This window comes from Propithecus coquereli, unplaced genomic scaffold, assembly GCF_000956105.1.
Source record: "Propithecus coquereli isolate 6110/MARCELLA unplaced genomic scaffold, Pcoq_1.0 Scaffold74, whole genome shotgun sequence".
Lineage (NCBI taxonomy): Eukaryota > Metazoa > Chordata > Mammalia > Primates > Indriidae > Propithecus > Propithecus coquereli.
Window position 1 is genome coordinate 5,701,426 of NW_012153507.1, and position 25,943 is coordinate 5,727,368.

At 53.6% G+C, this 25,943-nt stretch overlaps 1 protein-coding gene across 3 annotated transcripts; it reads right to left on the reverse strand.

The window, feature by feature from the left end:
- Positions 1 to 418: 418 nt before the first annotated feature.
- Positions 419 to 24,721, reverse strand: ATP1A2 (ATPase, Na+/K+ transporting, alpha 2 polypeptide). 3 transcript variants are annotated; one of them, XM_012661888.1, is made up of 23 exons: positions 24,609 to 24,721; positions 19,861 to 19,965; positions 19,598 to 19,657; positions 17,674 to 17,877; positions 17,049 to 17,162; positions 16,657 to 16,791; positions 15,870 to 15,987; positions 13,759 to 14,027; positions 12,708 to 12,906; positions 12,475 to 12,584; positions 12,203 to 12,337; positions 11,323 to 11,512; positions 11,014 to 11,189; positions 7,370 to 7,506; positions 6,768 to 6,918; positions 6,498 to 6,666; positions 6,111 to 6,265; positions 5,767 to 5,890; positions 5,429 to 5,574; positions 5,091 to 5,221; positions 1,799 to 1,900; positions 1,570 to 1,661; positions 419 to 596 (listed from the first exon to the last, which is right to left on the reverse strand). In XM_012661888.1, exons 1-23 carry the CDS (start codon positions 24,618 to 24,620, stop codon positions 568 to 570), a joined length of 3,063 nt encoding a protein of 1,020 aa, XP_012517342.1. In that variant the 5' UTR covers positions 24,621 to 24,721; the 3' UTR covers positions 419 to 567. The 3 variants fall into 3 exon arrangements, with proteins under 3 accessions (XP_012517342.1, XP_012517344.1, XP_012517345.1); XM_012661890.1 differs by lacking the exons at positions 17,674 to 17,877; positions 19,598 to 19,657 and having other exon boundaries at positions 19,870 to 19,965; positions 24,609 to 24,620; XM_012661891.1 differs by lacking the exons at positions 13,759 to 14,027; positions 15,870 to 15,987; positions 16,657 to 16,791; ... (3 more) ...; positions 19,861 to 19,965; positions 24,609 to 24,721 and adding an exon at positions 13,040 to 13,169.
- Between the last annotated feature and the right edge of the window lie 1,222 nt (positions 24,722 to 25,943).

Here is a 25,943-nt window from a genome sequence, read left to right on the forward strand (position 1 = left end):
AAGCAGCTTCTGCCACCAGCTTCCCTTTCTGGCCTCAGGCTCTTGCATTCACCAGAGGAGCCTTTTGTGATTTCAGGGTCTAAGGAGGAAACCAATGAGACTGAGCTGGGCAGGCAGCTAACCAGGGGTGAAAGTGGGAAGCAGAGTGAGGCTGGGGAGATACAGGGACACTGGGTGGTCCGAGAGGCTTTCCTTCTCCCTGCCTTTGGATGTTGATCTGTTACAGTAGGAGGTAGAGGTGAAGGGATAGGGGATGGGGAGGGCTGGGGTAACCTTCAATTCATCAGCAAAAAGTAGACAACACAGTGGAGTGGGATGTAAAAGGGTCTAGGGAGGGGCCCTAACATGTAGCGTCTAGTGTGATTGTTCACAGTCAGGTCAACAGGGCAACCACCCCGAGCTTATTCGCCCTCTCTCTGCAACTTAGCCTGCTGAGTTGCCTCATTGCCACTTCCAAAATCTTCCCCCAAAATACCACCCCATGTTTTCCATCCCTCTCCATCAGCATCCCCATAACACCTCCAGAGCTCCCCATCTTTCCCGTGCCTGGTTCTTCTTCCAGTGGGCTCAGTAGTAGGTCTCCTTCTCCACCCAGCCTGTTAGAGACATTGGGGGTGGGGGTTGCAGGGTAAGCTTAAGAGGAGGCAAGAGATCAATCTCCTAAGGGCTCAGGTGGCTGAGCTAGGAGCCAGAAGGATGGTAAAGGGGGCTGAGGGAGGCAGCTGGACAGAAAGGTGATGGGGGTGGGGGAGATCCAGTGAGGTGGGCCACGGATTAGAGGAAAGGAGGGTGAGCCTGCCATTAGGGGAGACTTGTATTTAGCACAGTGGAGGGTGGGCCTAGAGTAGGCCAGGGGGCAAAAATGCAAATGCCCCCAGGGCCTCTTCAAATAACAAATGAGTGTCTAAGGGAGCAGCTGTCCATTGCTGCTGTGCAGAAATGTGGCCATGGGGTTGACAGCTCTTCCGAGTTTTCGGGAGAAGTCAAATTCAGATTTTATGTGAAAGCCCCTAAAATTTAGATATTGGGCTAAAAACCCACACATGCACAAAATATTGGGCAGGTCAAAGCATGCAATATCCACAGACTGTATTGGGTCTGTAGGCCATCCCTTTTTAACCTTTAATAAGTAATCCAAAATGCTTCTGGGGAAAAAAACGACTTGGTTGTGCCTGGGAATCAGGAGGCCTGGGTTCTAGTGCCAATTCTGCTACTCCTTGCTTTATCACCCTGAACAAATCAATTCACCTCCTCACTCTGTCTGTAAAATATGGAGGTGGACTATACAACCTCGAAGGGCCCTTCGAATTCTGATGTTCTGTGATTCTAGGTGGAAGGTAGAATTATGAATTAGGTGGGACTTGGAATCTGAGAGGAAGAGAGCACAGGGAGAACAGGTTCAAAAGGGTCAGGGCTCCTGGGACCCCGGAGCACAGGATCTGAGGGCGCTGAGGAACAGGAGCAGTGATCATAGTGGGAGTGGAGCGTGGGTTTGGAACCCTGGAGTGGTAGCTAGCGGTGGGGCGTTGGGCTTTGCTGGGGCTCAGGGTGGAGTGTGGAGGGGCTTACCACCAGGATATCGCCGCAGGATGAGCTTTCGGACCTCATCATAGATGAAGATGAGGAGGCTGTAGGGGAAGGCACAGAACCACCAAGTGACCCTGAAAGCAACAGAGAAGAGTGTCAGGAGCATCAGAGGTTAGCACGGCAGTCACAGAAAGTAGGATTCAAGCCAGTCAGAACTTGGAGCCTAGAAGGGGCTCAGGGCTGCCTGTGCCACTCAGTGGGCTACACTCACTTGAGCGGGTACATGCGGAGGGCCACACCCATGCCCGGGCAGTAAGAGAGAAAAGCAGCCAATGCCGTCTCCTCCAAGAGCCCAAAAATCAGGATCTTGTTCCTGGAAAGACAAAGAAAGGAGGGTAGGTAGTATTTGAAGGGGAGTCAAGGAGGGAGCGATCTAGGGACACCCCTGGGGGTGGAAGGGGAAGAGGGGAGAAGAAATGTGAGGAAAGGGGTGTAAATGACATCATCCTCTGTCGTCTTCCAGCGTCCTCTACGCTACTCTGTGTAACCAAGAAACAATGTTATTTTATTTGTCTGCTTACTGAGTTTACCTGCAAGCATTGTCTATTACACATGCATCCATTCATTGAATAGTTGTTTCTATTTAACAGTGAGTCCTGATTGATGAGCACACAAGCGCACAGAAGAAAGTAAGACTCAGTAGAAAGCAACCAGTGGGGAGGGAGGAGGAGGGGAGGGGAATAAAACAACCTAATGGGTACTGTGAACACTATTTGGGTGACGGGCACACCTATAGCCAGGACTCAAGCATTACAAAAAAGATCCATGTAACCTAAAACATTTGTACACCTTTAATGTTTTGAAATAAAAAAATAATAAAAGCATTTGTTTCCATGTGCTGGGTGATGTGCTCTGTACTGGAGATGTGGTGGTCAAGATGGGGCCTGCCCTCGGGCAACTTATAATCTTGTCATTGCTCCAGGCACATGGTTTGTGAAAGTGTCATCTCTCCAGCAAGATGCTTTGGAACCTCCTTCACTGCAGGGCCCCTGTATGTCTCCTACGCTTCCTGGTGGTTGGTTGTTCGTCGTAGATATTTAATGAAGAAGAGAATGTTTGCAAAGCACTTAGTACAGGGGATGTTCACTATGCAGTGAGTGGTTAATGTATGTGTTTACCATGTCAGAATTGAAAAGCAGGACAGAATGGGGTTCTGAGGGTAGTTTCTGCAGTCAGACAGGGGGTGTCTATTCCCAGTTCTGCCACTTACTAGCTTTGCATTGTAAGCAGTGTTAAACTTCTCTGAGCCTCATGTTCCTTCTCTGTAAAATGGAGATTTTACCTTTATAGATTAGGATTGTTGGGAAAATTATAGGAGATAATGTGTGAAAAGCTCTGGAATACGGAAGGTGCTCAGTCATATTATCACTTGAACTTTTATATTCTTTTTATTTATATATTTATTTATTTATGTATTTTTGAGAGACAGGGTTTCACTTTTGCTCAGGCTGGTCTTGAACTCCTGACCTCAAGCAATTCTCCCACCTCGGCTTCCCAGAGTGCTAGGATTACAGGCGTGAGCCACCGTGCCAGCCTTCTTTGATATTCTTATACACAGCACTACTTTAGGGAGCCAGCAGTCGCCAAACTTTTCACTCACTAAGCACCCCTCTTATTTTTCTTCTATAAAGGCCACATTTTAATTGATCTTTGTCTCTCAAGCTACATTGTTTAATAAGTAATGCATATATTTCCCTATTTAAAATGAATTAGAACTATTTATGGCTTCCAAACAGAACTATCGATCAGCACGTGATCACTATACTTCATATGTGTTCTTGGCTTTTGCCTAAGAAACGCATATTATTAATAGTAAGCCTGGTAGCCTCCCATAGGTCAGCGCTTGATTTCCACAAAGCTTTTCGAAATAATGCAAATAGTATCCCTGAGGACCCCCCAGTGGCTCAGGGACCCAAGATGAGGCCTGAAGGTCTGAGGCTGCCTCTGGCCAGGTGACTTGCTGGTATTTGTTCTCCTTCTCTGTGCCCAGCCTGGCTTTCACTTCATCCCTTTCCCATTTGCCTCTCAGATGCGCTGGACTTAGACTTTTCCTGTGTTCCCACCTGCCGGTGTCAGCCCTGCGCTGCACAGTGAGTCCCAGGCGCAGAGTTGTGCCCGATTTCTTAGATTCTCTGCTCCTCATTCTCTTCTAACTGCATTTTCCCCAGTAGTGATTTTAGCTTACTGGAATCTCCTTCCTTCATGTTACCTTTATTTATTTAAAAGAGTTTCCACTTTCCTCTTCCTAGGATCTTAAGTGCCATTAACTTCATGAGGGTTTTGGCATCTCCCACGCCCCACCCCTGGCCCCAACTGAGAAATTGTGACAAAGCCCATTTGGGGTATCGTGGCTGTTGTTTACAGCAGGAGAAAATAAAGAGAACCGGCATGATACCTTCAGCGCTCACCCGCCATCCATGCTAGAATCACAAAGGAATTACTGAGTACCTAACGGGTGCCAGGCTCTGTGACAGGTGAGCCACCACAATGTAGGGTAGTAGCCGAGGGCTTGGGCTTTAGAGGTAGACCTGGGTGAACCCTGCCCATCTGGGTGAACTTAGGTATGTCATTTAACTTTTTGGGGGCCTCTTATCTGTGAAATGTAAACAATAACACCCACGTCGTAGAGCTATTGTGAGGTTATGCACAGCTAGTGTGAGGTTAGGCACTTGGCACAGCGCCTGGCAGATCGTAACTCCCACTCCAAGAAGACTCTGAGCCTGCCCGCTGGCTGCCACGGGGCGAGTGCTGCATACTAGGCTGCCTGCGGTGGGCTGGGGTGGGGTGGGGGCCCAGAAAACTCCAGACTTAGGGCTGGGCAACGATGGGGGTAGGTGGCACTCAAGAGACACGGAAAGCAAGGAAAGGAGGAAGGAGAGAAGATGAAGAGGAAGGAAGATGGAAGGAGATGATAACAAAAGCACATTTAAGGCCGGGCACGGTGGCTCACGCCTGTAATCCTAGCTCTCTGGGAGGCCAAGGCGGGCGGATTGCTTGAGCTCAGGAGTTCGAAACCAGTCTGAGCAAGAGCGAGACCCCATCTCTACTAAAATTAGAAAGAAATTAATCGGACAACTAAAAATATATAGAAAAAATTAGCCGGGCATGGTGGCGCATGCCTGTAGTCCCAGCTACTCGGGAGGCTGAGACAGAAGGATGGCTTGAGCCCAGGAGTTTGAGGTTGCTGTGAGCTAGGCTGACGCCACGGCACTCTAGCCCGGGCAACACAGTGAGACTCTGTCTCAAAAAAAAAAAAAAAAAAAAAGCACATTTAAGAAGCAAAATTAGAACTCATTAGAAATATTCATGTCATTCCTTCCTCTTCTATTGTCTGTTTCAAACCTGGCTGTGGATACACAGCTGGATAGTTAAACTCTGGTGCCTCCTTGCAGATCTGGGCCGGGGTTGAGGTGACTGGAGCTGGCAGCCTGGCCTGTGTGGGCTGGCGAGTGCACCCAGCGCACCGTGCCTGGGTGGAGGGTGCTGCTGGGAGTGGCACTCACTTCATGCCCTGCTGGAAGACCGAGTTGCGGCGGGTCTTGCAGATGATGAGGTCAGCCCACTGCACAACCACGATGCTGGCGAAGAAGGCCGTGTGGCATGTGAACTCCACCACCTTGCGCTGCTCGTAGGTCTGGGGGAGGGCGGGCAGAGAGTGGTGAGAGTGTCCGAGGAGGGGGTAGGACCAGAGGGTAGCATGGTGTCAGGGCAGTCATTAAACCCTGGGCCCCTGATCCATCCTCAGCCCCCAGTCCCAGTTGGCCACTACTGGCCACTCCTGTCAGGCATTTATCACCCCCTCCACACACAGGTGCACGCGCATTTACGCAGCGCCACTCACCCACTCCTGCCCATAGCTGTCCTCCAGGTCATTCATGGTCCGGTCATCCCAGTCGAGGCGGATTCCCAGCAGCCGTGATGGCAGGAAACCGTTCTCTGCCAGGATTACGAAGTAGGTGAAGAAGCCACCCAGCGCCTGAATCATCCCTGTGGATAGTGGGCAAAAGGCAGGGCGCGGGTCAGGTAAGGAAGTAGAGGGGCCCAGCCTTCAGGGCCAGAGGTGGAGTCCCTGACCCTGGGGGCTGGTCCCTGCCCTGGAATTTTGCTTGGGGCTTATCCCTCGGAACACCGGGGAGGAGCCCTCTGGGGGTCCCCTCCGAGACCCAGGGCCGGGCGCACCAATCTGTCCGTAGGCCATGCTGATGAGCCGCTCATTCACCAGCTTGTCTGTCTGGGGGTTTCGGGGCTGCCGCTTCATGATGTCACTCTCAGCTGCCTCATAGGCCAAGGAGATGGCAGGGACCTGTGTGGGGTGGGCATGGGAAGGGGAGGGCATTTGAAGGGAGATGACAGAAGCAGTGGAGAATCTATGACACAATTCAACAAGCATTGATTAAGACTCTGTCTTCTTCCAGGCCCGTGCTTGTCTTCTCTGTAACCATCACAGCCTGGTCAGCTGCCCCTCCCACCCACTGTGCCCACATGGCTGTCTCGCCTGTCCCCTTCTCCGCCTCTGGGCTCACCATGTCTGTGCCCAGGTCGATGCAGAGGATGGTCACAGTGCCCAGAGGCAGGGGGATATTGATGATGATGAACAGCAGGAAGGGGGTGATCTCAGGGATGTTGCTGGTCAGGGTGTAGGCGATGGATTTCTTCAGGTTGTCAAAGATCAGGCGGCCTGTGGGGAGGTTCTGAGGGCATCAGGGAGGTCAGAGGGACCCTTCCCCACCCCCAGCCCCAGAAGCGTGGCTACTCGCTTTCCCGAGAGGAAGAGTTGGTGTTTGAGGGGAGCTGAAGCAGGTGGGGCTGCCTGGAGTCCCGGGTGACTCTTCAGCTGGGGTAAAGGCAAGGGACGCAGGCGCGCAGCGTCAGACATCCCAGACACCACCCAGCCCTCGCGGTCTCCTCACCCTCCTCCACCCCTGTGACGATGGAGGCAAAGTTGTCGTCCAGCAGGATCATGTCGGCCGCCTGCTTAGAGACGTCAGAGCCAGCGATGCCCATGGCAATGCCGATGTCAGCCTTCTTCAGTGCAGGGGAGTCGTTCACCCCGTCCCCCGTCACGGCCACGATGGCTCCCTGGGGAGAGGACGCAGCCAGAACTCCAAGATGAGTCTGGCCCCTTGCCCTGTCCCTGCCTCCCCATCCCTCCCGCCGTCTGCCTCGTTGGCAGTGCTCACCTGCCTCTGACATCCCTCCACGATGATGAGCTTCTGCTGAGGAGACGTCCGGGCAAAGACGATCTCCGTGTGGTTCTTGAGGATCTCGTCGAGCTGCTCCGACGTCATGTCCTTCAGGTCAGAGCCGTGCACCACGCACGCCTTGGCTTCTCTGCGGGAAGGGGCAGAGGGCTGACTCCTCTCCTCCCCACTGGGCTGCAGCCTCTCTGCTAAGCCGGCCGCCCCCACTGCTTCATGAGGCTCCTCTCCGGAGCCTCATTCGCCCCGGTCTCTGTGGGGAAGCGACGCTAAATCCTCACCACACAGCAGCACAGTCGTAAATGCCATGTGCTGGGCCCTGGGCTAGTTCCTTCACACACACCCCACTCCTACGGCAGCTCTGCAATGCCGTCGTGAGAAAAGGGGGCTCAGGACGGTCACACAGCTGACCGGTGGCACAGCCTGGACACAAACTTAGGACTGAAGAACCGGTTACAGAAGTGTCAGAGGCAGGGCCCGTAAAGGTCCCAGAGATGCTGTCCACATACACCCAGGGAACATTCCAGCCTTCTGTGGGAGGGGATGTGTCCATGGGGGGCAGGGGCGTCCTGCACAGGCCTCACCTGGGGTTGACTTGACTCACAGGGATGTTGAGCCGGGCGGCGATGTCCTCCACAGTCTCGTTGCCCTCCGATATGATGCCCACGCCTTTGGCAATGGCCTTGGCTGTAATAGGGTGATCCCCTGTCACCATGATCACCTAGCAGAGGGGCAAGAGAGGAAGGAAAGCAGGAAAGCAGTGCTACAGCACCCGCCTCATTCCTTTCCCAGTGTCAAGAACAGCTAGACTACGAGACGTCTGGGCTGGCGCATCCCAGCCAAGATAATAGAAGTGTGTGTGTGTGTGTGTGTGTGCGCGCGCGCGTGTGTGTGCGTGTGTGTATGTGTATACGTATTCAGGTGGGTGGGTGAGGAAGGGAGACAACGACAAGTCGTGTTATGTTCAGGGGTTCAAAGATGTTCGCTTAAGTGGAGGAAAGGATCTATGACAGAGTAATGAGTTAATGATGGTCCCTCGGAAAAGAAGCCTCAATTCTTTCTGATTATTTAGGACTTTTTTTAGGAGTTTGGATTTCATGGGATTCAAGGCAGTCAGAGCTGGAAGGACCCTTTAACAGCTCCTTCATTTAATAGATGAGGAATCCAAGACTTAGAGAGGGCCTACGACTTGCTCAGGGTCACAGGGACCCAGAACTGGGACCCGATGCTCCGAGTATCTCACATGATCACTGCAGCAGTCTAACTGGACAAGCAGGGGAAAGATGGTCACAGCCCCCCTGCCTTCACCGCCTACTCCTCTGCCGCCGACATCCGCATGGCGTGCCTCACCAGCATGATATTTATTGCTGTCGCTGCAGCATGAGCGGAGTTGGGATGGGGCGGGTGGTGGGCACTGCCAGTTAAGAGGCATTATGAGCACTGGGTGATCAGAGCTGGGTTAGAACAGCATTTGCATGTGTGGGCTTTGGGGACAAATCCCATGGTACTGAAAAGGAAGCCTCTTCAGGCTCCACTGCCTTCTCTGCCACCCCCACCACTCCACTGAAACTGCCCCCGAAGGCCACATGGGCCTCCCAATCGAAAAATGAAAATGTCTTTTTGGTCTTCACCCTACTTGACTCCTCTGAGGCATTTGCCACTGTTGACCAACTCTCCTTGAAACCCTAGCCTCCCTTGGCTTCGGCAGACTCCTTCCCTCCTGCTTCCCCTCCCCTCCTTGGAGTGCTCTTCCCCACTGCCTCAGGGTGGCAGCCTAGTGGAATGGAGAAAGCACTGGCTCTGGGGCAGACGGAGACCAAACTTTAAACACTGAGCTTCTCCAGCTACCGTGCCTTAGGCCAGTCACTTCACCAAGTCTCAGCACAACGGAGAAGACGATTGCTACCATTCCAGGTGGTCATGAAGATTACATGGCATTAGGTGGATGCTCAATAAATGTTAGCTGTGTCCTTCCTCCCACCCCCTCCTCACTGGTTCCTCTTCCTGCACTTGCCCCTAAATGTTGGTGTGGCCCCGGGTTTCATTCTCCTCCCTTCCCTTGACCCATGTTCTCTTCCTGGGCAATATAATAAAACATACTAGTAAGAATTTAGTTTGCACCCATGTGCTGCAGAGATTCAAATCTCCAGTCCTGAGCCCCTTTCATGAGCTCTAAGCCATATTCCAGCTTTCCCTGGAACATCTCTCCTGGGATGTCTTACATATGCCTCAAACTTAAGGTCAAAATGAACTCATAATCTCTACTCCCACCAGCCCCACCAAGCCTGCTCCTGCACTCCCTACCTTCGATGCCATCCTGCTATTCATTCTGCCCCTTTCTCTCCTGTATCTTCCTTACCGCCCGTATCCACTTTGGCCAAGTTCACAAAACGTTTCTCAAATGTGACTTTTCCTCTCCACTCCCTTTGTCGCTGCCCTCGTTCAGGTTATCATCCCTTGTCTGAACTACTGCAGTGGCCTCCTAACCTGACTTCAGTTCTTCCCCAAATCCAGTCCCTCCTCCATGCAGGGAGCCTCCTAAAAGCTAGACCTGATCCGTGATGCCTGAGGCTCTCTGTGGCCTGCAGAATAAAGCCCAACTCTGGCATTTAAGCCCAGTCCTTCCAACGGGCCCTGAGCCAGCGTCCCCTGGTGCACCTTGCCACCTGCCCCGCCTACCCACATGCATGCACCACACAGTCGAGCCATGTCAGGGTACACACCGTTCCCTCTCGCTCGCTGCCTCACAGAACACGCTTCAATCTTCAAAGCCCAGATCAAATATCATCCCCTCTGTCAAACAGGATCCAATTCCTGGAGGCAGAATTAACTGCTCTTCTAGTGGAGGTCCTTTGCCTGAGCCTGGTCACGGCGCGAGGCACCTCACGGAGCAGGAGGAGCGTGGGCTTTCCGGACCAGGAGGCCACGCTTTACATTCCCAGTGCACCTCCTACCAGCAGTTTTATTTCGAAAGAGCTACTTACCCACTCCCAGTTTCAGTGTATTTTTAAATGGGGCTAGTGATGCCTACCTTGGAGACAGTGGTTATGGGGTTCAGAAATCACATATATACACAGCACCAAGTCCTCTGGTGTGATGGGTAAGAAATAGCAGACTGCCTTGGTTCAAATCCTGGCTCTACGCTTTACTAGCTTTGTAGCCTTGGGCATCTTACTTTGTGCCTCAGTTTCCCTCTCTGTAAAAAAGGGAAAATGCTAGTTCACAGGATTGTTTTGAATATTAAATGAGATCATACAGGTTTAGAGCTTAGAATAGTGCCTGATTTATATGTAAGTTCAAAAACATAATTGACTGCTTTTATCGTTAGAGTATCTGTCCCATAATAGGTGCTCAATTGCCCTATGAGGATTGTTCTACATCTGTTTCATTGTAAGGACATCTGTTTCCGCTGAGCTATCATGAGATGCTGAGGCCAGGCCCTGTGTCGTGTTCCCCGGTGCCTTGTCTTTGTATCCCCAGTGCCTAGTGCAGTACCTGGCCCTCGGTAGACAGGTTGCCTTGAATCGATTTGGCAATAGGTGAGATGTTGCCAAACGAGAGCAAGCAATGGCACCAGGGCTGGTGACCGGATAAAGGGCTGGTAAAAGGTTATATCTGGGAAACAGGAAAGTAAGCGCCAAGATGGGAGGAATTTTTGTCTGCTTATTAACTCCAGCACCTTGCACGGTGCCTTGTACACAGTTGGTACACAATAACTATTTGCTAAATGAAAACCAAACATAGCACAGAGAAGGGAGCGGCCAGTGAGAAGCCATCGCGTTGGACAAGAGAGCCTGGGAGAGGCGTGCTTGAGTGGGAGGTGCTCTGTGGGCTTCTGGGCTGAGCCAGTGGGGGCAGACAAGCGCCTGCTGATCCCATTGCAAATGAGTAGAGAGAGTGGGCAGAAGTTGGGAAGGGGAGGACGACCAGGCCTCCAAGACAGGGTGGCTGATCATGCGTGAAATCAGATGGGAAGGATCACATGCATATGGGACAACGAAGTGTTCCAGGGAGGGAGAGGATGGACGTGGGAATTGGCCACTCTGAGCAAAAGGGAGGAGGGCGAGAGCTCCAAGGCAGGGGTGGACCTTTCCTTGCAGATGGACAGCTTCTCCTCTGAGTCAGTGGGAAGGAGGCCACTGGTGGCCTGCGTCTCTTCGGGGCAGCAGCCGCTGCCGTCCCTTGACCTTTGGCATGAGGGAGGCGAGGATGGAGGGGAGGCCAGTACCTTGATGCCTGCACTTCGGCACTTGCCCACAGCATCCGGCACAGCAGCCCGGGGAGGGTCGATCATAGACATGAGCCCCACAAAGCACAGCTTCTCCGTGGGAAAGTTCAGCTCATCCGTGTCGAATTTGAAGCCCCGAGGAAATTTTCCAGAGGGCAGATTCAGCTGGCAGAACCCTGAAGTGGGGCAGAAGGGAGGCGTGAGAACAGCAGAGTGGCTGCCTGGAATCCCCCGGAGCCCCCCACCCCAGGGATGCCACCAAGGCTTGGGCACCCCCTTCTCAGCCCTGCCCCTGCTCCTGCCCCTCACCCAGCACACGCTCGCCCAGGCCTCCCAGCTCCATGTAGGCGTTTTGAAAGGCGTCCTGCATCTCCTTGTCGAGAGGGATCTCCTTGCCCTGCACCAGGATGGTGGAACACCGGTCCAGGATGCGCTCCGGGGCCCCCTTCATCACCAGCACGTGGCTCTGGGGGCTGTCTTCTCGCTCGTGGATGGACAGCTAGAGAGAGGACTGGCAGTTACAGAGAGGGCCGTACTTTGTCTTGGTACCTCCGGTGCTCAGCACAGGGCCTGAAACAGACCAGTGGCTGGAAAGGAATCCACCCTTAATAAAATAACCTTGATCCTTCAAAGATTTTCAACAAAGGGAGAGTGTCCATGTGTGGAGGGGTTTTGGGACCTCATAGTCCCAACTCTTATAACCTGAGAGTCGCCACCATAGGACAGTCATTCATTCAACAAATATTATTAAGATGAGCAAAGACAGGCGCTGCGCTAGTGGCTGGGCATCCCTCGCCACCACACTGGCCTCAGGCAGCTGTGGCTCATGCTGAACATAGCTGAGACTGCGTTCTTGGCATTTAGCAGGTGCCCAAAGGCTGAGGGATATCAGAAGGGAGTTACAGAAATGTGTTTCACCTCAATGGGATGGGACAGTTGGAGAGCTAGGCCAGAGGATGGGGGACTATGGGGAGGAGAGTGGAGGGTGACAGGCTACAGGAAGAAATGTAGAAAGGGTTGGGAATTGGGGGGTAATTGCAACCAGACACGTGGCCGTACCAGTTGTCCTGGGTGTTAGGGGACATGACCCTCAGATGCCACCCTCCTATTGATGCTTTCCCCTTGGCTTTGCCCACTCCCTCCCATTTCTTTCCCTCTCTCTTCCTCTGTCCCAGCAACCCAGCCAAACCTGGTACTTGTTGGTAGAGTTGAAAGGAATCTCTGCCACCTTGGGATTCCTGTCCCTCATCTTCCTCACTGAGCCACAGGACAGCTCAATGCACTTGAGCAGAGCTGACTCAGAGGCGTCACCAGCTGTGTCCCGCTGCCAGGAGAGAAGAGAATCCAGTGTCCCAGGGTGGGAGGGAAGGGAGTGGAGGACCAGGCGAGGAGGGCACTAAAGCCCCCAGGGCAGCCACGGCGGGTGAGAGGGAAAGCTGGGCAACAGCAGCTGACCCCCACCTTAGACACAGAGATGTTCTCCTGCCCAGCCTTGAAGACAGCACGGTTGCAGAGACCAGCAATCCGAGACAGGGCCGTCCACGTGGGGGATCGTTTGTCGAAAGTGGCCCCTGGGGGGAAATGGGGAGAACCAGGAGCGCGGCTCCCCTTTAGAGCTTTATCTCAGCCCCGCCACCATGCTGGCACCCTTAGCACCCACCATCCCCTCCACTCCCTCTGGAGCACCCAATCACCAGACTGATCTTCAGTGGTGTCAGCCTCGTGGATCTGGTTGTCAAACCACATGTGGGCGACTGTCATGCGGTTCTGGGTGAGAGTGCCCGTCTTGTCCGAGCAGATGGTGGATGTGGAGCCCAGCGTCTCCACCGCCTCCAGGTTCTTCACCAGGCAGTTCTTCCGCGCCATGCGCTTGGCTGTCAGGGTCAGGCACACCTGGTAGAAAGAAAGAGAAGAACAAAAAGGGGTTGATCCTGGAGCCAGAGATGACCATGACCTTACCCTAGACTGCGACTCTATTCCTCCTCCCTTGATGCTACTCCACTAACATGAGTGGGTGGCACCTGGCTGTAAATAGTGAACGCGTTCAGTCTGAGATGTGCTGAATTGAGACCATGGGTATGTATGAAGGCGAAATGCCCAAGGAGTTGAAGGACATTTGACTGGAGCTCCAGAGAGTGCCAGAGAGAGCTGGGCATAAGGATAGGAGATCATCTGCACAGAAAGGACACCGGAAATTGTAGGAGGAGATGGCCTTTCTCTAGGGGCATAAGAAGACCAGAGAGCTGAGGCCTGAGGATCACAGTGGAGGGAGAAGGAGGGGACAAAGGAGGAGAAAACCAGGATAGTCACACATCAGTAACTGACAAAAGGGAGAATTCTAGGAAGGCGGACAGCAGTATCCATTTCAGCTGCAGAGTTAGTGATGGGAGCTGAGAAAGGTCACTGGATTTTCTGGTCAGTCACTGGCGACCTTTGAGAGCATTTACAGGAGGGTTGGCCAGGAGGAATCCTAGGCTGCAGGGGGAGATGAGCACGGGCATGGTGAGAGAAAGTGACCATGAGGAGCTCCAGAGGAGAAACCAAGAGCCCAGGTAGAGCCTGCCCTGAGACCTTTCAGACTCACTGAGTTATGTTTAAGTGAGCTCTGAGTCCAGCATCTGACATGCAACTTCAGAAACTGGAAGGGAAAAATTCCTGAGAAGCAATGAGCAACTGCACCTCTATCGTTTTGAGGAAGGGGTAGTGAGCCTCTCCTCCGGTGGCACGTCAGCCTGACCCACTCACAGTGACGGTGGCCAGAAGCCCCTCAGGCACATTGGCCACGATGATGCCGATGAGGAAGATGACTGCCTCCAGCCAGCTGTAGCCCAGGATGAGGGAGAGCACGAAGAAGGAGACCCCCAGGAATACGGCCACCCCCGTGATCAGCTGGATGAAGTGTTCAATCTCCATGGCTATGGGCGTCCGCCCGACCTCCAGGCCCGAGGCGAGAGTGGCTATGCGGCCCATCACCGTCCGGTCACCGGTGGCAATCACGATGCCCCTGGCAGTGCCTGCAACATAGGAGAGGACACAGGTTGGGTGACTCATGGCTCCTAGGGACTGAAGTCCCATCCTACTTCCTGAGCAAGGAAAACCATTACAGAGTAAATGACCAAAGACTCAGATCCTGGAGGCCACTTTCAGTAGATTTCACTGGGGTTACCCTCCCTGGATAGATCGCCAATCCCAGAATCAAGACAACAGTAAATGAGTTTCTCTTGTACTTGGGCCTGTGGAGAAGCCTTGCAAATAATCTCAAAGTTTGAATTGAGGAGATTCAATAAATGAATCAATAATGTCAATAAATCAATAAATGTCACCCTTGTGTGACATTACAGGGGTCTTTGGGGAAGGAAGTTTATAGTGGAAAGAGCATGCGTGTTGGAGCCAGCCAAATCTGGGTTTGAATCTTTTTTTGAATTCCTACCTAGGGGTTGTTTTAATATTTAAATGAGATAGTGCTGTAATACACCTAGACCAGGGCCTACAATGTAGGGGGCACTCGACAAATTTTAGTTCCATTCATTTGCTTTCCTCTCTTCAAAGCCAAGTGCAGGGTAAGCAATGGGAGTATATTACCAAATGTGGGAAATGTAAATTTCAGAATTTCAGTACATTAAAAATTTGGAAATTTAGTGTGTGGTGATTTTTATTGTATAGCTGGCCCTCTGTATCCACGGATTCTGCAGACTCAACCAACCTCGGATGGAAAATATTTGAAAATAAATGAATAAATAAATAAAAATAGCAATACAACAATAAAAAATACGAATTTAAAAAACAATATAGAATAACAGCCATTTACACAGCATTTACATTGCATTAGATATTATAAGTCATCTAGAGATGATTTGAAGTACAGAGGAGGATGTGGGTAGGTTACATACAAATACTATTGCCATTTTATATAAGGGACTGAAGCATCCCTGGGTTTTGGTATTTGTGGGGGTCCTGGAACCAACCCCTTGTGGATACCAAGGGATGAGTATAATTCTGGCTTGCTGAAGGAGAAAATAAAAACCCAGAGAAACATAATATGCCAAGGAGAATTGAATAATGGGAAATGCAGGCATGGATTGGGAACCAGGCCCCCTGTCCCTGCTCTCAGAGGCCCGTGGTTGTGAGGCTTCTTTCTCCCACCACATCTTTCCTCCTGCTCCTTCGCTAAGTGTCGGCCCACTGGTTTGACTGCAGTGGCATGAGTGTCAGCTGTGCTCGGACCCCTGCCCTTCAGTGATGGCAGCTCCAGGAGTTATTGATCTTTGTGTATCTCTACAACCCAGCACAGGCTTGGGCAAACAGGGAAGCCTGTGCACACTGAGCATTTTTGGGGGTGTAGCACAGGCTTAGATGCAGCCTGAAGGAAGACCCAAGGGTTCGCCTGTCCTGAAAGCTTTCCTGAGCCTCCCACAGCCTGGGGCTCTGGTCAAAGCAAGGGTCCGAGAAGGAAGCAACTAGAACCACAAGCAATAGAAGGCATCGGACAAATCCAAAGACTTCTAGGAATCGAGGCTGGTTCGGAGCATCTGTGTGTGTGTGTGTGTGTGTGTGTGTGTGTGTGTGTGTGTCTGCACTTGTAGCGGGGTCTGGACCTATTATCTGAAGGCTTTGGAGTCCGCTCGGTCTCAGGGTAGAACAGGGATTTTCCTGGGGAAGGTGCCTTTCCTATGGAGTCAGGCTGCCCCCAGCCAGTACCCTGCTCTCTGGAGGGGACTATTTCTATAATATTCAGGGCCCCCTGACTCCTCAAGTCTCCCCTCTATGGCGGAGCCAAGTTAGTAGTGCCACAGCCTCAATCAGGACTAGGGATTCAGGATTCAGACTCTCCTCATTTGTGCAGGCTAGCTTCTCACCTTCAACACAGTTGGTAGAGAAGAAACAGATATTGCGGGTCTCCAGGGGGTTCTCATGGGTGAACTCAGGGGAGCGGGTCTGGGGCTCCGACTCTCCTGTCAGGGATGAGTTATCCACCTGAGGAGGAAGGGTGTGCCGTCATCAGACTGGCAGAGGCACTCGTACGTACACAGCTGTCTCCCGAGCCGACTCCAGCCAAGCTCAATCTTCATGACGTGAGGGACCATGTTACACTTGCCCTCATCACATATCTATGGCATTACTCAGCGATTGCCACTGCTCTGGTTTGGAATCCTCACCCTTACTGGATTCTTATGTGACTTTGCGTTACTTACTTAACCAACAGAGCCTCCATTCGCTCATCTATAAAACGGGGAATGTAAACAATCTCTGCATGGCACAACCACAGGGCTACCACTAACACTGTAGTCCATAAAAATGGCACCTCCTGGGGTTGTTCAGGGCCACATGTGTGTGGCCACATGCAGCAGCCCTGCAAGATGAGTTTTATTAGATTGCACATGTGAACGTATATAAAGCATCTGACACATAATTGGTACTCAATGCGTGATGATTAAAAAGTGGATATCAAAGAAATAGTTGAGGCATAGAGCACTCATGACACGCAGATGCAAGGAGGTGCACTAAGCACGTATGCTGAGAGAGGGTTCAGCTGGGGTACAGGGGCAGGTGTTGGCATTTGGACCTGGGTCTCCTGACCTTTAAACCTCTGACTGGGCGCTCTCAGCTCTACACAGACTGCTTGTTCTGGCGTGTCCTCCTCACCTTACAGCCATGAGAAGAGATGATCCGGAGGTCGGCAGGGACGCGGTCTCCACCCTTCACCTCCACCAGGTCCCCCACCACCACTTCCTCGGCATTGATCTGCATCTTCTCTCCCTCTCGGATCACAAGGGCTTGCTGTGGGGAGGTCGTGAGCATCTCATGAAATGCTCATCTCTGCCCCTACCTTTCTCTCCTGGTCCCCGACCACTCCCCCAACCCCACCAAAGGGGAGGAGAAACCCCCATGCCCCATGAAAAACTAGGTCATGGTGTGGATATCTGGAGCGCCTTTTCTGTCTACCTCCCTCTTAGAGCACAAGGAGTTGAAAGGGAATGAGCTGGACACTCCCAGAAACCTTAGGCCCCAGCCCAGATGCTGGCCCTGCCATCTACCTGCGGCACCATGTTCTTGAAGGAGTCCATGATCTTGGAGCTTTTGGCCTCCTGGTAGTAGGAGAAGCAGCCAGTGACGATGACCACAGCTGCCAGCACCACACCCAGATACAGCTGGTGAGGAGGAAGAGTTTCAGGGATGCCCCCCTTCCCCTACCCTGAAGGGGTAGCTCCACTTGGGATGAGTGCCCAATGCTATCCAAGATGGGAGCCCGGTCTTTGACTGGGACTGGGAGTGAGACCGGTAGGGAAAGCCCTTCTCTCTAACTGTTCCCTCCCTCTTCCGCCCTCCAGCCTCCTAAGTCTAGAAGGGGCAGGGGAAGTCTCAGGGAGTTCCCGGGGCTTCTCTAGGGGGTGAAGACCCAGGGACACAGACAAACTCACGTGACTGGGAAGGAACAGGGAGGGACAGTCTCGTTCATTAATGAGTATGGGCCTGCATGTGTTGGAGGGAGGGCGCTGTCTAGATATGTATAGAAGCCTCACCCCTTTTCAGCCTGCAGTGCAGGGGGTGTTGTGGGACTGTGATGTGAGGGTCTTGTTCCCTGTCCCCCCACTGTGTTGGAGGTGCAGGGTTGGAGGACAGAGCCATAGGCTGGTGCAGAGATCAGGTGTGCTGGCTCACATTGTCATTGGATGGCTCGTCCTCCATGGCAGCCTGGATGCCGTAGGCCAGGAAGCAGAGGATGGCCCCAATCCACAGCAGGATGGAGAAGCCCCCGAAAAGCTGACGACAGAACTTGACCCACTCTGGGGTTGTGGGGGGCGGAGTGAGGGCGTTGGGGCCATCTCGAGCCAGAATGTCCTGAGCCCGCTGGTTGGTGAGGCCCTGAGGGAGCAAGGAGAGGTGTAGGGGCACACAGAGCCAGCCCAGCCCCCACCACGCATGTCCCATAGGCTCCTGGCCCGGGGAGTAATGTCTAGGTGGAGACATTACTTCCAATCCCACCTGGTTGGAAGGGGCAGGGGACCATCCATCAGGAGAGACCACACGGAGGAGGTGGCATTTGTGATGGGACTTGGAGGCCTTGAAGGCTGAGGGCAGTTTTGACTAAGCCTCCACCTCCATTATTGGATTGAGACACATCGAGTTTGGGGCCACAACATCTCCCCTGGAGGCAGCCTGGATAACTGTCCCTGAAAACACGCCTGAACAGGATCCTCCCCCGTCGCTCTTCCTTCAGATCCCCTCCTCACCAGGAGTTGCAGGAGAGTCCTGCATAATGGGCCATCAGTGTCACACGGCTTTGGCAGTCGCCTGTCACTTTGCACAGGAAGCCTCGCCGGCCCTGTTCCCTCTGCCCCAGGCTGGTTCAGAAGCCCCTTTCTGGATCCCACAGCACCCTCTGCTTGATTCCAGAGCTGCACTCACCATATCGCACCAGAGTTCTACCCCACTCCCTACGAATCTCCACTCATTCATCCATTCGCTTAATAAATGTCTACTGAGCACCTGCTACACGACAGGCGCTCATGTCGGCTCTGGGGGTCCAGACCGACAAAGTCCCTGCCCTCGTGCACTTACGATCTAGAGAGGTGACGCATAGTAATACACATTAATGCAGAGAGTAAGAAGTGTTATTAAGGAAGATAAAGTAAGGTGAAGGGATGGGGGCGTAGCATTTTAGGAAAAGCAGTCAGGGAAAGCCTGTAGAAGGAGGCACACACCCACCAAATTTTTGATTAATGATTTTTTTTTTCAAAATGATGGATTGGGCAATCTGAGTGTGCCGCTTACTGTTTATATGACCTTAGGAAACTACTCTCCCTCTCTGTGTCTCCTTGCTTTAATAAATAGGTCTGCAAAAGCTATCCCACAGGGTTGTTATAAGGGTTAGAAAAATACATATAAAGTGTCTGGGCCAGGTGTGGCGGCTCAAGCCTGTAATCCTAGCACTTTAGGAGGCCAGGAGTTCGAGATCAGCCTGAGCAAGAGAGAGACCCCATCCCTACAAAATGTAGAAAAATTAGCCAGGTGTGGTGGTGCGTGCCTGTAGTCCCAGCTACTTGGGAGGGTGAGGTGGGGGGACCACTTGAGCCCAGGAGTTTGAGGTTGCAGTGAACTATGATGATGCCACTGCATTCCAGCCTGGGTGACAGAGCGAGACCCTGTCTCAAAAAAAAAAAAAATCTTCTCTCACAGTGCCACACATCACATGTAGCAGGGGCCCAGCAAATTACCATAATTAGAGGGATGGGTTACCTCCCTAGCTCATGTGTGTCAGCTCTATGGGAGGTTGGGTGTGACTGAAGTTGCTTGGGGTAGAGGTAGGGTCCCTGCCTGGAAGCCCTCTCAGGCCTGGGTTCTAGGGAGTTCTGGCTCACAGGGTACACAGGCAGAGAACTTCGGGCTAGGAAGCCAGGGATCCACACTCTAGTTCAGGCTGTGCCACCAACTAGCCATGTAACCTTAGGCAAGTCACTTGTCTCTGGGCCTCAGTTTCCTCATCTATGAAGAGGGCTGGATTAAGCATTAAGGTTCCTCCTGCCCCGATGCCGCATGGTTCTCTCACCTCTTTGGTTCCCTCGTTAGAAGCCCCTTTACTCACCTTGGACAGGTCCACTTGGTATTTGCGGCCCAGCTCATCCAAGGACAGCTTGTGGTCATCCTGGGGAGGGAAAGGCGAGTTACTCTGGGGAGGAGGGTGAGTGTGTGCACGCTGAGTGTGAGATGCATACGAGGCACTGGGATTGCAGGGGTGAGGTGAGCAGCACGGGGCACAAAGTTTCTCCGAGTGCACTGGGCTGCCAGGGCAGCCCTCCCAGCATAGAGCCCCCCTCCCCACCCAGCGGGGCGGGCTGTGGGCCTCACCATGGCCACTTCCTTCTTCAGCTCATCCAGCTCCTTCTCTTTCTGTTTCTTCTTGCCACCACCATTCTCCGCGGTGGTGGCGGCAGGCGAGTACTCACGGCCGGCCTGCAGGAGGAAGGCAGAGCCCAGAGAGTCAGGGAGGACAGAGGTTGGAGCCTCCATTCCTGCCAGGCAGCCAGGGGCCCAGGCACTGGGATTGAGAGCTGTGGATTCAGAGGCAGTGATTGTCCTGGGGGAGGAGTCGGGGCTGGAGGCTGGGGGAGCCCAGGCCCTCAGCTTGCAGACCTTTGGCAGAGCGACGGGGCTCTGCATGTGACCTGCAGGGAAGGGCGAGGAAGGGCTCAGGACTGAAGAGTACCACATTTGCAGTTTAGGACTTGGGCCCTTGGTAAGATTTTGTTTGTTGAAAGGACCCTTTTGCTAAATACAAACCAAAGCGAAAATGTTAAAAACCACCATCCTACGCTATTTGGGAGAATTCTGGAAGGGAGTGGACAGGGTGGGGGCTGTTGAGGGAGTAGAATCACCCTGTGGGAATGTCTTTGCCTAACACCATGGCATTTTACTTGGAGAGGAGTAGAGGCAGGAACCTGGGGAAGCAAGCGTCTCTGGGGAGCCGGGGTAGGTGGGGAGGTGTCTGGAGGAGAATGGGGTCCGGTGGTAGAGCGGCAGGAATGGAAAAGCGGGGCTGGTGAACTGAGCGAAGTCAGAGGTGGAGGGTCGGCCTGTGTCCAGGGAACGGGAACAGGGGTGTGCTGGAGCCCCCTCCGCCCTGCTGGGCAGAATGCAACTCACAGGACTTGACACCCCAAAGCACAGGGGGCAAGAAGGGAACCGGGTCCCATTTGTCCAAAAATATAAGAAATCGTATCTGAGAGTAAATCTAAAATTAGCGTTTGTGTCACTCTTAGGTCTGGGCATTCCTGGGTCATCTGGTGAAACCAGATGGATATCTCAACTGCAGTCTTACGAAGCCCCATTTTCCCTTCCTGTCCAGAGCCTGCGTGTCACCACCACCAGGCCTCCAAGGCCCTCAGGGGCCTTCTGGGGGAGAGGGCGGGAAACTTCTTCTAATGGGAGGAAGTGATAGGATAGGAGGGGGCGCTGGGGAAGGACTGGGGTCTCCATGACAAGTGCCCCAAAAAAGCGCCTTCTCACATTCTCTTCCACCCAGTCCCCTCTCCTCCCACTCCCTCAGGATCCAGGGTCCTTGTCGCAGAGGGGCCGCTCAGTTTCCACCTGGTGCCTCTGTTTCTTCACTGAACTCTACAGGCTGTGCTAGGCTTTCAGGAATGAGCTTTTCTGTACTATGATGTAATTTGTGTTGGGGTTTTTTCCCATAAAGAGTGAATACCTGGGTAGGATCAACAGCCAAAGCGTTTGCCCTTTGTTTGCAGGATAATGCATTTTTGGGGGTTTTATTTGTTTTTTAAAAAATAGACTTTAGTTTTTGGAGCAATTTTTGGTTCACAGCAAAATTGAGTGGGAAGTGGAGAAAGTTCTCATATATTTCCTGCCCCCACACAGGCACAGCCTCCCTCACTATCAATTTCCAGCAGCAGAGCGATACATTTGTCACAATTGCCAGCCTACACTGCCACACCATCAGCGCACAGCGCCCACAGTTTACATTAGGGTTCACTCGTGGCGTTGTACATTCTATGGGTTTGGACAAATGTATAAGGACAGGTACCCATCATTGTGGTATCACGTGGAATAGTTTCGCTGCCCTAACTCCTCTGCGCTCTGGGATAATGCATTTTTACCCATCAAAGAATCAGGAGCAATCCCAGAAATGTGACAATTGCCTTGGCCATAAGGAGCCCCACATCCAGCAGCTCGAGAAGTCTGACCAATGGAGTCAGGAACAAGGGTGGGGGCAGGGGCGCAGGAAGACACTGCTGTTCCCGAGATACTAACGATCTGAACGGATATGAGCTCTTGGAGGCTGGTTTGCTGAGAAGTGTTCTTCTCAGAAAAGGTGACCAGTAAATCATACACTTGTCTCCATCTGGAGCATCTGCGAATCCAGGCTATTTTTGGCCTCCTTGAGGCTGATCATCTTGGGGAGACTGAAGCAGCCCCACGGAAGGAGCAGGGAAAGGCTCATGAGCAGTTCTACCTCTCCCTTCCCAGGTGGCTCGAGAGGGTTCATTTGGTGGCATGGGTTGAAATGCTTTAGATTTCGCTAACTCCGTCCTTGGTGGAACAAGGCTGAGCAAAGGATGAAATGCAGTGAAGGGAGCGGAGGCAAGAGACCAGGCTGGACAAGCTTCCGTGTGACCCTCAGGAGCTTCAGGGCCAGAAGTGGGACTGGGCATGCAGAGAGGAGGGGGGCAGAGCCCAGACGAATTTTTGTACGTTCAGACATGAAATAAAGTTTATGAAAATTGGAATCAAATGCATACGTTTTAAACACGTGCTGGCCCCTGCACTTCGGCATGTTAGGCTGTGGCTGAGCTAAGCGGCTCCACGCAGTGCCTCCTTCCCTCAGCTCCCACCCTGCTCTGCGGCAGCCTCGGAGCTTGGGACACACTGCCCCTTCCCCCTCCTGTCGTCCTGGCAAGGATCGCGGGCTCTGCAGCCAGGAGCCTGCGGAGATTTGGGGCCAGTGGCTGCCCAGGCAAGAAAGAAAGAGAGGAAGCAAGGACCCCCCCCTCCTCCCTCCCCCAACCACGAGTCCCCCTCTCTGGGTCTTGAATGCTGAAGGAGAACAGAGAGTTCTTTTTGAGAAAGCCAGCGGCTGGGACAGAGTGGGGGCAGCTGGGAATCAGCCAGCGCTCCCCCACCTCAGCCTCTCCGTGGCAGCTGGAGCAGGCTGGGCTCCCTCCCCACCAGAGCCAGCCCTTCCCCCAACTCCCACACTGCCCTGCACAGCCACAAGGTGATGGGGGACAGTTGGGCCTGGCTCTGGAGTGGAGATGCAGGGAAGAAGGGATTGGCGGTGAAATGACCTCTAGCACAGGTTGTGGGTAGTGGGTGTTGTCCTTCTTCAAGGGTCTCCTGGAAGGTTGGACTCCAAGCTCCTGGCCCTAAGTGCCCGCACTTCACCCAGCCTCTTAGCCCAGACAGCCCAGATCTGTGCCTGGTCTTGCTATTACTTCACCCCCAGCTCCCAGGGATGGAGGCTGAGGGGAGTTCTGGCATGGTAGGGGAGCAGGACAGACTGGAGAGGTCAAGGTCACATCGCTTCCCATGCAGGACCCCTCGAACTGGGTCCACCTTGCTCCAAGGTGCAGCAGGGTAGGGGGCTACCTCCCCTCCTTCTCTCTCCACTTGGGTCAGGGAGTGGGGAGCTTGTCTGGCCCGGTCAGCCCCAGCCTCTCCTCTGAGGTCCTGCGCCTCAGCTGTGGACTCCTTTCTGTGGGGAGCAAGAGATGTCAAGGTGCAGCTCAAGGTCCCAAGGCAGCATATCTTCCCACGACTGTGACCTCTTCCCCTGTGAGACCCACACCTCCCAGACAGCTGCCAAGGACAGGCCCACAGACCCTCATGCACCCATACAGCGATGCCTATGCTTTTGCACGCTTGAAGGCTTGCACATTTGCAAATTTGCCTGCTGAGACACAAACGCAGGTGCTCGTCCATGAATATCTGCAAGACTTGCAGCCTACAGAGAACACGTGGTCGTGGACACACGTGCGCGCGCGCGCGCACGCACACACACACACACACACACACACACACATTCCGGTTCTATTTATAGCTCCCACCCTAGCTCAGGAACCCTGGTGTCCAGGCTCAGAGTTTTCCCAGCTGCCCAACACAGTGCAATAACACATCCCCGCCGGACTCGTCCTGGGCCCACAAACTCCCCCACAGCCCCCCACGGGTACTGTCTTCTTCCTAGTGCTCACCATGCCCTTCCTCTCTGTGCCCTCTTTTGCCAGCATTCCACGAAGGGAAAGCAGCCAGGCACAGTATGTGAAGAGATTGGGTCACTTTTCTCCATATGGGAATTTCATTTCCATGAATTTGAAGCCCTGTTCCTGCCTGCCCTGCCCCATCGTGGTTGTTAATCTTCCCCTTGGCGTGGCCATCACTGCAGAATGCCATGGACACGGGGGGTGGACTGGGGCGCGGGGGCAGGGCAGCTCTCACCAGCCTCTGGGAAAGTCCTCAAAGCCCATGGCCCGGAGCCCTGAGGACAATGCTGCTTGGGACATCCGGAGGGTGCTAGGCTGGGGGCACATTGCTCTTCCTCCCCACACCCCTTCCAGCTGTCCCCAGCACTCAGGGCCCCTGGAGCTGGTGTCCCGAACGAACTGCTTGGTGACTCCAGGAGCAGGATGCTCCACTGCCCCTCTCCAAGCTCAAATTGGACCCCCATCCTCTCAGGCTGGTTCTCCCAGAGGAGTGGATACTTTCAGTAGGTAGCAAAGGTGGGAGGACTAACAGTGTCCAAAATCCCCTGGGCTTCCCAGCTGGGACATGGGGTGGGAGAGGAGGGCGGCCCTGGGGAAAAGCAGGGCCGGGGATGCGGGAATGGGGTAGAGGGACAGCTGGAGGGGTGTGTGGGGCAGGCTGTGGGGCTAATGTGGGCGGGCAGAGAAGAGTGCTTGGCATGCCAGCGCCGAGCGCCGTGGGATCCCTACACGCATTTGCAGTTTGGAGACTGTCAGTTCCAATTCAAACTATCGCACTCGGTCAGCTCCTCCCCTCCCTCCACATCCCATTTCCACTCCATCCTTTTTCTGTAGCCTCCCTAACCCTCCAGAGAGCGACCCTTGCTCTTTGGGGATACTCACCCCACGGCCCATCTTGGGGCAGAGTGGCTGAGGGACCTAGGCTGGAGAGGTCACCAGGAGGATCCCAAGCCACACCAGCCAGTCTGGGACAGCCGGAGACCCTGGCAGACAGACAGAGACAGCCGAAGCAACAGGGTAGCTTTAAATAGGTCCTTCTCCCCCTCTCCCCCGCCTTCCCCTCCTCGGGAAAGAAACGTTTGTTGAAACAGGATCCCTGAGGACTCCTCCCCTCCCGCCCCTTTAGCTGCTGGCCCTTGACAGTGGTTTGTCCCTCGGCATGCCCCCCAGCCCCCTCCACCCCCTCTGGCCTGTAACAGCCACGCTGAGGGAGGTGAGGGGAGGGGGCCAGGATGGAGAGCTGGGAAACGTGCCCCTTAGGAACAGGCTGGGGGGAGCAGTGGGCTCAGAATCCCAGGATGCCAGAGGCCATGTGGTCTAACACTTTTCTTTTCCAGGTGGGGAAACTGAGGCTCAGAGGTATCAAACAATTTGAGCTGATAAGACCAGAACCAGAACTCAGGTCTCCTGGGTCTATATGCAACTTCCCAGAGAAAGAAAGAAACAGACACTGTTTCCTCCACTATAGAGTTGCAGGGATAGGGAGAGCCAGCTGGTCTAGGGGTGTTGTTGCTGCTTATTTGAAGAAAGAGACCAAGAATGATGGGCAAAGAGAGGAAGGGAAACCAGAAAAGACAGAAAAGAAAAAGTTAGACTTTGAACCCAGAGCTGGCCCTTGCATTAGGCACCTGAGAGGGGGCCCTAGTGGGAGCCAAAGGTGGCCCGAGGGGCAGTGCGAGTCTGGGGATGGGCGAGAGGGTCTCCCCAACCCTCCCAGTTGTAAGCTCTCCAAAGTTTGGGAACAAAATGAAGACGCCTTGGGCCAGGAAGCAATTACGGAGGGGCAGGCCAGGGATAGCGGGACCTGAGGCACCTGGAGGGCCACCTGGACCCAGCCCAGCAGGCGTTCGATGCCATTCCTGGGCTTCGATAACCTGTTTTCAGAGCAGACATACCATTTCTTTCATCGCTGCCGAAGGGCTCTGGGCTGAACCTATGTCTGGGGTTGGCAAGTAGTGTGGGGAGAAGTCTAAAGAAGACAACACAGGGCTTCCAAGAGGTGCGTGGCGGTCAACGGCATAACAGATACCAGGTATGTGAACTCCAAAGCGGAGCGACTGCTTCCTTCTTCCAGGGGGGCAGGGAAGGCAAACCTGCGGCAGGCGGGATCCAGGTCCCAGTGGAGGCCTCTGCATCGTAGGAGAAGTACCTGGGGAGTGGGGAGGGGGCTTTGCAGGAGAAGTACCTGGGGAGTGGGGAGGGGGCCCTGCCTCAGGC